Below are 10707 nucleotides of genomic sequence, written 5' to 3'. Positions count from 1 at the left end.
ATGCTCCAGATGATTAGAGACACCTAGGAATTTAAAGCCTTCTCTTTGTGCCATGAGTTCTCGACCTGGCCTCCTGCCACCATCATGGATTGGAAAGGAAGCCGAGGGAACGATCTCACTCAGATTTGCCCATTTGCAACACCGAGCTCCAAATGATCGAAATGAGACGCCTCCTGTGTAGAGGCACAGAAACGACAAGTATCATTATGTGCTAAAACCCTCTTGGCAAGACGGTCTGTCATCCAAAGACGACGATGAGCCAAAGAAAAAGTTTGCATTTAAACGGCGCCCAGAATTGCCTTATGGTGCAATCTGTACTGCAATTGATTGCCGCAGTGAAATAAGCACTATATACTAACTTTGCTGAAAAAACTCCTTTTGAATCCCAACTCCAGGTCCACTTATCTTCAACGCCATGGATCGTCGGGGTTTAAGAAATAATTCCCAGAAGGTAACCACCTGCAGGAAAGTGTGAATGTTGATCTCACCATTGATATCTTTGATCCAAGCTCCATTAGAAGTCGCTTCAACAACAGTCCCGCGCGACCTGACGATCGGATATACTAATTATTTGTTGGTTTAAAATCTGTTAGGTAAGTCATAGATGCATGAACATTACAGCTTATATATGCTAATATGGTGCTTATGTCCAGCAAAGTCATCCGAAGCTTAGCTTCCAATTATTCAGATGTGAAGACATCTTTAGCTTGATTGCTGTGACTGAAACTGAAAACCGTTACTCCTAAATACTAGTAAAACTGAAACTGTAGTGGTATTCAAACTGATATCTCTCTCTCCAACCATTTTGAAACTGAAACTGGAGTAGTAACCATTACTCCTAAATATACTACTCCAATTCCAATTATTCGAAAACAAAGCGGACCATAAAGATAGATCATAAAATCTAAACTTATACACATGGGAAGACATCAGACCAAGACTCACGTCCACATAAAACATAAATCATAAAATGAAACGGTGATAAAACCTCCGAACTGTTCTGGCAGATGCTGCGAGGGAGGCTGACTACATTGTACTTCGAACGAAACGGACCAACCAATCTACCTCAACTAGATCGAGCGCACAATCGACAACTGAAATGAAACGAAGTAGAGACACAACAACTCTGAAGAAATCAACATGCAGTTGCATAATTCTACCGCTTCCTCTTCAACACCATGGAGCGCTCGGAGCCCTCCTCCTCGCTGGAGCTGCTGTCGGCAGGCGGGGGGAGCACCGGCTTCCGGTAGACCTTGTGGACCACGAAGACGACGTCCCGCGCCTCGGGGTCAGGATGCGCGCGGCGGAAGGCGGCCGCGTCCCTGTTGAGCCGGTACTCCTTCATCAGCCAGCGCGTCGGCGACCATACCGCCCCGCCCTTCCACGTGTAGCGGTACGCGAACCTGCGCCGGAACGCCACTGCCTCCCGGCCGCCCTCGCCGCCGTAGTACGGCTTCTCCGTGCCGTACTGCACCCAGCACCCGACCGCGCCCGGCGTCGGGCACCTCTCGCCGGCGGGCTTTGCCGCGAAGAAGAAGCCCCATACCTCGCCGTAATCCCTTATGTGGTTTTGCCGGAAGGGGAGCTCACTCGGGGGCAAGGACAAGACGTCCACGCCCTCCTCGATGAAGCCGGGGAAGAAGTCGCCGCCGAGCCCCGCCCTGGGGACGAGGTAGTGGTCGATGAGCTCACGGCCGGTGGGTTGGAACACGTAGCCGGCTGTCAGATTAGGGTTCGCCATCGCCGACCGATACCGAAGTTGTAGCCTAGGAGAGGTAGATGCTGTGGGCGACTCAAAATGTTCAGTGGATCTGAGAGAGAGAGAGTTCGATTATGCCCTGGGATAACTCAGATTGGGAGGACCTGCTCCTGCTTTTGTAGATGTGTTGGCATTAATGACAGGAAGGTTCCAGAAGCAAAGTACAGATGGCACAGTAGATAGAGGGTGTCTAATTCGGTCGGTGATAACATGTGCTCAATTAGAACAAAATTTGATGGGCCAATTGATCAGGATTGTGCAATCGGATTTGTTGCACAACCGTGCTTGGCCCAAACAAATGGCAACAGATTAGAGTCCACAAATATTCCTATTATAAAAGGGATGGCGATATAGGCTTCGGAACACCTCAGCATGTTTTAGTCCCGAAATTTCAAGAGAAACGAGTCTCAAAATATCAAGAGAATTGATGGAGGCACCTGTGGTTAAGTGAAGTTTTTTAGGTCGATGATGACACGTAGCAACGACCCCCCCTCCCTCCTCCCTCCCACGCCTTGCGCGCAGAAGCATGTTGGCGGCAGAACAATGAGTTATTGGCAAATCCGCATGGCTTTCGGACAATTGATGAAGGTGATTTGTTTCTTCAGAAGGAACAGAGTACCTTGTATGGGCGGTGGCTTGACAAATCCGCATAACTTTCGGACAAGAGGTGCCTTGATTTAATCTTTCCTGGAACAATGACCAAGCAACAAAATATTGACCATATTTGAAGCATGACAACGTCAGATGAGCTCGGCATGATCACATCACACTCCATATTTTTATCCCATGTGAAACCATACATGCTAATTTTAAAGTGAAAAAAAATATAGCGTAACGATTCGCCAGCGATATGCATGCATCTATTAGCGACAAAAGCAATGACGTCAGCTCTCTAAGTGTTACTTTTGAAACTTCAAAATCATATCTCTCTCAGACCATTACTTGGATTTATGATCTATCTTCATGATCCACTTTGTTTCAACGAGATCATCTGAATTAGACTATATGTTGATAAGCACTGACGTTTTTTTCCTGAATGGTGTCGCCAAAATTTTCTATGAAGTTGCCTTAGTACCAAAGTTACCCGCCAGTAAATTTGATATGAATACAACAAGTTCGTTAAACATGTCTGACAACTTTATGGATGTTGAAACTCCCATGCGCGATCTAGTCGATAGATTTTCTCGACGGTCCCTGATTTTGACAGAGTAACGCGTAGGCTGGGCTGGCGGCTGGTGGGCCTTGGTCAACATTTGGGAGTGTGGACCTGGGCTGTCGGTGAGGGGAATTTCGATTGGATGTCCCCGATTTAGAAAAAATTGTTTGTAATTTCAAAAATAAAAAAAAACAATTTTCTTCAGAATTTAAAATGCGTTCCTATTTTCAAAAAAATCTGTTTTAAAAAAATTACTCAAATTTTGAAAAATGTCCATGTATCGATTTTTTCACGAAAAAATATGTTCAACTTTTTTCAAAAAACCTTCAAATCTATGGATGTTTGTAGTTCTTAAGACTCCGCGCTACTCATTAGTAACGAAATTTTGCTCGATCCAGTCACTGGCTAGGCTCGTGCAGGTGAGAGCTGGAGTTCCTGTGTTTGACCCCTAGCGAGCACATTAATTTATGGAATTTTGCATAACGCTTCCACTTTTGGACCGGCCCAACTCTTGTTTGCGCGTTCGTAGGGCTGCTATTCACCGTGAAATGTTGCAGATAGGAGTTCACATGGGGAGGCAGTTCTTGGGGAGGTCCTATTTTGCGCGATGCATGCTGGGAGGAGGGGCAACCCGCACCCGTCTCTCTTACCTATGTACAGGGCACCCTATTTTTTTTTCACTTTTTTCATTTTTTATTTTTCATTTTGGTGCTATTTTCCTGCTTTAAATAATTCAGGATTTCATAAAAGTTCTGAAATTCTAAAAATTGAGGATTTTCAAAAAATAATTATGAAATCATTAAAAATTCACTGATTCAAAAAAATGTTTGTGATTAAAACAAATGTTTTCATATTCATTCAATATTCATGATTTTTTAAGATGTTCTAGAAATAAAAAAGGTCATGATTTTTTAGAAATATTTTTGGATTCAAAAAATGTTCACAAGTTCAAAAATTGGACATGAATTTTTTCAATGTTCACAAAATTCAAAAAATAATTGGGAATTGCAAACAAACTTCGATTCCAAAATGTTCACCGATTCAAAAAAAATCATGTATTAGAAAAATAATCATGCATTTTGTAAATGTTCGTCAAAACAAAAAAATTGATCATGAATTACAAAAATGGTTCCCAATTTCCAAAAATGATCCAGCCCCACACGGCATCACATGGTTTTCATGTGACCGGCCAAATAAGGCAGTCACCAGTAACCTAATGAATCTTTCGTATTTTTGGGAACACATTAAATTTGGATTAACCTGTACAAATCCAACAACAGCCAATCTTCTGCTATCTTTGGCAACCCATTAAATTCGCATTAATCGGTACAAATAAATTTGGATCAATCTGCGGTAACCTAATAAATCAGTAAATCTTTGGTATATTTGGCAACCAATTTATTCAGATCAATTGGTACAAATCAATTAACAATAAATCTTTGGCAAACCATTTAATTCATGTCAACTACTAGTACAGAAGAATCAAAAATCGATAAATCAACAGCTACACTATATTCGTTCACCGGTCCACCTCGCTCCCTTGGTAATCTATATCTCGTCGTGCCTACCTGTTGCCGACGAGAATGTCCAACTCATTGTAACATCCCTGTAATTAAGCTAAAGTGATCTCCCCTTAATTATTGCCATGTCATCATGTTTTGCAATAATGCATGCCACTTGTCCCAAAGCAAACTCAAATTCAAATTCCAATTACAAGTAAAAATATTATTTATTCAAACAGTAAAACAAAAATGTTGGTAATATTTTAATCACCCGAAAGTAATTTTCGTGAAGAAACCAACCTTGTTTGAATTCGCAAAATGCCCCTAGAAATATTTAAAGTGGACCAAGAGCAGCTATTTAAGTCAATTAAACATAAACCCAAATATAAATGTTTGCAAATGGCCTGAAACATTTTGTGCATTCTCAAACTATTGCATTATAATTGCATGACAGGTTTCATATTTAACTAAATCCATTTAGTGGCTAAAATAAATATAATAAATAAATAAATAAATAAAAGAAATAAAAAAGAAAAAGGCAAAAGACTTATGGTGTGGCTGGGCGTAAGTGCACAATGCTAGCACACACTAGAAAAAACCTTATACACAAAGGATTATCAGTAGCGCTGGTTAAAACCAGGCGCTACTGCTATTTACCAGCAACACAGAGACAAAAGCCCGCTGTTGCTATACAAATAGCAGTAGCGTGGTATAAATAAAAGTCGCTACTACTATAACTGTCACACCGTTACCGACATGCTAGGTATAGTAGTAGCGCCCATCTACAGACAGCCCTACTACTAAGCAAATAGTAGTAGCGCGTTTAAGGCGACAACGCTACAACTAAGAAAAGGAAAGGAAAAGAAAAAAAGAAAAGGAAAATTAAAGAAAAGGAAAATAAAAATCAAAGCAATAGTAGTAGCGCCGGTTTTCAAACAGCGCTATAGCTACTTTAGCTATAACGTGTTTTCCCGACACGCGCTATAGCTAACTTAGCTATAGAAGTAGCACTGCCCCCAAACCGCGCTATAGCTAAAGTAGCTATAGGGCTCTTGCAGAAACCGTGCTACCACTAAGTTTGACTTGCCCCTTCACGGTTGTCCCTCCTTCCGTCAGTTCTCCATTCTTCTCGTGTCTCCTGCCTCTCCCTCGGCGCCCCTGCTCCCTCACCGTCACTGCCTCTGTCCCTGTCACCGGAGCCGCCATCGGAGCCGCGCGCCGTCATCACCACCGTAGCCACACGCCCTTGGAGCCACCCTCGTTCGCTCCTCACCGTCCCAGCCTCTGTCGACGCCCCTGCATCCCTCGCCGTCATCGGAGCCGCCGTAGACGACATCGGAGCCACCCTCGACGCCCTCCCCGCCACATTCTTCCCCGAGCATCTCCCCGCCACAGTCTCCCCTGAGCAGCCTCTTTGTAAGTGCCCCCACCCCTCCTCTCTAGGTTAATTTACTTAGGTGAATTTACTTATGAACCCTTGGTTTAAGCAGAGTACTAGTAGTACAGTAGGTGAATACTTTGCAAGAGGGCAGTAGGTTAATTTACTTAGGTGAATTTAGGTATGAACCCTAGGTTTAAGTATGAACCCTGGGTAGCTAGGTTTTGGTATAAACCCTAGGTAGCTATTTTGATATATATGAATTTAGCTGGGTATTAAATTGCGACAGAAATATTGTTCTAGGATTTTTTATGGTATTTAGCTAGGTATCAAATTAGGATAGAAATATTATTTTAGGGATTTTTATTGGTGGAGGTTCTAGTAGGAAATTTAGGTGTTTTAGGTGTAGTTAAAAGAATTTAGGTGTTTTAGGTGTAGTTAACAGAATTCTAGATATTTTAGGTGTCACTAGTACAGAGGTGCTATACAAACGGTTTTTAACCCCTTTCCTAGTGACTGTGGGCGATAGGGGGTTCCTTGCCACACAACCCAGAAACCGTCGGGGATATGCCCTCCAGGCACACACGCTCAGCAAAATAAGGTCGTGTGCGACCAGTGAGCAATCAAATACGGTTATACGTATAGAAGTGCTAAAAAATACAATTATACATGCGAAATCATTTCTGGTTGTAAGTACATCCTACACAATCAGTCCCCGCTAAACATTTCTATTCGTATATACATCCCGCACAGTCGCTTCAAGGAAAACGTTTCTGTTCACATGTACATCACACACAATTTTTCCCATTAAATCGTTTGTGATAGCTTTTCCATTGCACACGATATTAACAGTTTTATCGTTTGCGTTATTAAATGCATCACACATGGTGCGTAGAAGAAACTGTGTGGCAAAAGTTGTCCACCACACACAGTTTTTATGTGGTAAAAGTTTGCGCGAGGTGGCTGTCGTGGTCCTAAGAGTGACAGTAGAAATGGGGTAGGTATGAAGAGGCAAGATCTCAGCTATGGTGAAGGTGTACACACAAGATTTACGAGTTCAGGCCCTTCGCGGAGGAAGTAATAGCCCTACGTCTCGGTGCCCGGAGGCGGTCGACTGGATTATATGTGTGTGGTGTTACAGGGGGTGTGAACCCTTGTCCCAGAGGAGGGGGGTGGCTTATATAGAGTGCACCAGGACCCCATCCATCCTCCATTACAAGGGGCTTAATATATATAAAGTAGGGGTGTTACTGATAACGCCAGCCATAAGTGCTATTAATGATCTTAAAGACTACAGAGTGAATGTCTGACCGTTGCAGTGCTGAGTGACTCCTGGTCTTCAGTAGGTTGAGTGATTCCTTATATGGTCGAGTGACATCGGGCAGGAGGGGTACCCGAGTGATATGATTGGTCGAGTGGATTGCACTCGACACCTTTGACTGGGGGTTCTTTGTTGCCTCTTGGACTTCTTATCTTCTAGGGTAGTGACCTTGGGTAGGGCGTATAGGTCAGGCCTATGACCCTACCCCGGGTCTGTACCCTCGTTAGTAGCCCCCGAATGGATTAAGGTTCGAGTGAAAAGCAGGTTGAAGTTGAACTCATTCCGAACCTTGCGTCTCTCTAGTGTTTTACGCAGGACGGAAGGCTTACGTTGGTACTTCAGCTTTGATTTTCAGTCGCCTTGATCCATTCAGAGAGTCACCAAATGAACTTGTAGCATCATCCACCGAGTGCTGTCTTGGGGCGCAGAATCTTTGGCGCGATTGATTGTGGTGTATCCCGGATTTCACGGGATTCGAAATTTCAGGAAAGCGCGCGGGACGGGGCGTGCCGAAGTAAGCGGGGCGGATAAACAATAGCGCCGTGATCTCCGTGCCACCTTTTTCTCCACGTATGCGCGTGACTATTGCGGAATTTGACAGGATCGCCCGGTCCCACGCGTCAGCCACTCGGAAGCGGCCCTTTATAAGGCGACGGAGCCGAGGCGTCTGCACAGTGCGTGTCTGTTTTTCTTTCTTCTTCCTCTGCTTCTCCACTGCATCCGGCTCCTCCGCTCTCGATACCGCCACTCCGCCACCATGGTGAAGGACAAGACAGTGGCGCTAGAATGCGCGAAGAAGGTGACGGGGGTGGCGAAGGGCAAGAAGCAGAATCGCGGGTCGTCATCGGGCTCGGGGCTGCCGCCAGGTTGGATCCAGGGCGATTGAATCCGGTCTTCACTCCGGCAGGAAGATGTGGATGAGCTGGTGGAGTCCGGGCTGATGGCCAAGGGTGCGGCAAGGTTGCCTGAGGGGGAGATGGAGCCGCAGCCTCGACCGGGTGAGTGTGTACTACTCGCCACCCACGTCGACTGGGGCTTCTCGCTCCCTCCGCACCCCTTCTTCTGGGGCTTCTTGAACTTCTTCAGTGCCCAACTCCATCATTTTTCTCCCAATACCATCACGTACCTTGCTGCGTTCGTGTCTATGTTGAGAACTTTCTAGGGTGTCGACCGCACTGGGGTCTTTTCAAACATATTTTCACCATCCTTCCTCAGTCGGTGAAGAAAGCGAACACGAGCGATGAGAAAACCCATGTCATTCAGAAGTGTGGGGGTTTGGGTATCCAGAAGTGCAAGCCAAGACCGTGGCCATGTGGTTGAAGAGCATTACAGGCAACAAGGACAACCCCAGAGGAGCCAGGAGAGTCGTCCCCTTCAGTGATGACAATCAGCCTGACAAGGTATGTTCTTCATTCTAACTGTCTTTGCATATACATTCCGACTACTCTTGAGCTCGACTGACTTTTACTAGACTTCTTGTCTTGTAGGTTTTTACCGACATGTATTCGATTCCCAACGGTGAACAAATTCTAGAGCAGGGCCAGGAGGGAGAGGCCAGTGCGGAGGAGAGTGGTGAATGGGAATCTTTGGATGAAGAAGAGGAGGAGGAAAGTGAGGAGTCAGACGAGGAGGAGGCGGTCGACTCGTCGCCGCGCTCTGAACACCGATCCAAGCAACACCATGACCCGACGGGCGGGTGCAGAAAGAACGTGGATCCAAGTACCCAAACGCAGAAGCGCACTCGGACGTCGACTCCGGAACCAACAGAGAAAGTCGCCAAGCAGCCCAAGGTTGCTCCTCGAAAGACTCAGAAGACTTTGCCAAGGATCAAGATGGACGTCCCTGTTGCTTCAGGGTGAGCATCTTTCTTGCATTTATCTAGGCCGACTGATACTTATGTTCTGACAGAATGGATCATGTATCTTTCCAGCCCAACCTCTACTGCGACTGACATGGATATTGACAAAGCTCCAGGAGATGAGGAGACCGACGATGCGGCCACCTCCCGAGCTGGTAAGTCCGTTCGACCAGAACTCATTTAGTCGATTGAGTTATCGGTCGGCTGAATTTCTGATGTTTTTCTTTTGCTGCAGTTCCGCAAGACATCGTCATGCTTCTCGATGATGATGATGATGAAGTGCCTCTACAGGAGAGGAGGAGGAGAGGCGGGGGCTCAAGTAGGAGAGGACTTGAAGTTCAAGTCCCTCAGTCGACGCCGGTGCTTGAGGCGGTGGTCGAGCAATCCGGAGATCTGGTTCGGACCAACGTCACATTCACCAACCTGCTGACGATTGATCGTCCGTCGGGGTCGAGTGCTCCGGCTCCTGCTGCTCTAGTGCAACTCCACGCATCTGACCCAGTAGCTGCTTCGGCCGCCTTGGAGCCATCACTTATTGTCACGCCCTCGATGCGGCTATAGCTCCCACGTGTCGAGGCACGACTTAGAGGCATAACCGCATTGAAAGCAATGTCGCAAGTCAGGCAATCATTACAACATCCCAGGTAATATATAATAAAAGGGGGGATAACATAGTTGGCTTACACTCGCCACGTCACATCAGAGTACATAAATAACATCCATCATACCAATCACTCATGGCCCGACTACGGTGCCAAAATAGAAAAGACCCCCAACATGCGACAAGGCCCTGAATCGATCACCCCAACTAGGCACCACTACTGATCATCCGGAAAAGATACGTAGTATCGCTGAGAGTCCTCGTCGAACTCCCACTTGAGCTCGTAATCGTCAACTGGAGCAGAAACACCTGGACCTGCATCTGGAGTTGTAGTATCTGTGAGCCACAGGGACTCAGCAATCTCACACCCACGCGATCAAGACTATTTAAGCTTATAGGACAGGTACGGCAATATAAGTGGAGCTGCAGCAAGCGACTAGCATATATGGTGGCTAACTTATACGCAAATGAGAGCAAGAAGAGAAGGCGAAGCACGAGCGAGAAGCTAAAGGAACATCCTGCGCGAGCATAACTCCAACACCGTGTCCACTTCCCGGACTCCGCCGAGAAGGGGCCATCACGGTAACACACACGGTTGATTCATTTTAATTAAGTTTAGTTCAAGTAATCTACAACCGGATATTAACAAATTCCCATCTGCCCATAACCGCGGGCACGGCTTTCGAAAGTTCAATCCCTGCAGGGGAGTCCCAACTTAGCCCATGACAAGCTCTCACGGTCAACGAAGGAATAGACCTCCTCCCAAGACGTTCCGATCAGACTCGGTATCTCGGTAACTCAAGACACTTCGACAGGTTAAAACAAGACCAGCAACACCGCCCGAATGTGCCGACAAATCCCGATAGGAGCTGCACATATCTCTTTCTCAGGGCACACTCAGATTGTCTTAGGTACGGGTAGGCCAGCCCAGAGTTTCCCCTGGTAGCCACAGGTAGCTGACAGGTGGACCAACACTCAGAGGAGCACTGGCCCGGGGGGGTAAAATAAGATGACCTTTGAGTCTGCAGAACCCAAGGGAAAAAAAAGGCTAGGTGGCAAATGGTAAAACCAAGGTTGGGCATTGCTGGACAAGCTTTAATCAAGGCGAAATATCAAGGGGTTCCCATTATAA

General features: G+C 46.0%; 1 protein-coding gene across 1 annotated transcript; it reads right to left on the bottom strand.

Annotated features, from left to right (window-relative positions):
* Window positions 1–879: 879 nt before the first annotated feature.
* On the bottom strand, window positions 880–1831 carry LOC119367943 (NAC transcription factor NAM-B2-like). The gene has a single exon (XM_037633314.1). The coding sequence runs from the start codon at window positions 1739–1741 to the stop codon at window positions 1157–1159; it is 585 nt and encodes a 194-aa protein (XP_037489211.1). The 5' UTR covers window positions 1742–1831; the 3' UTR covers window positions 880–1156.
* Window positions 1832–10707: the final 8876 nt, after the last annotated feature.

Source organism: Triticum dicoccoides, chromosome 2B (genome assembly GCF_002162155.2).
Source record: "Triticum dicoccoides isolate Atlit2015 ecotype Zavitan chromosome 2B, WEW_v2.0, whole genome shotgun sequence".
Lineage (NCBI taxonomy): Eukaryota > Viridiplantae > Streptophyta > Magnoliopsida > Poales > Poaceae > Triticum > Triticum dicoccoides.
Note: the sequence above shows the minus strand (reverse complement) of the source record. Positions and strands in the feature narration are given on the sequence as shown.

What these genes read in the sequence shown, in the direction of transcription:
- LOC119367943 (XM_037633314.1), bottom strand. Translation starts at nt 1,741, where the DNA reads ATGGCGAACCCTAATCTGACAGCCGGCTACGTGTTCCAACCCACCGGC.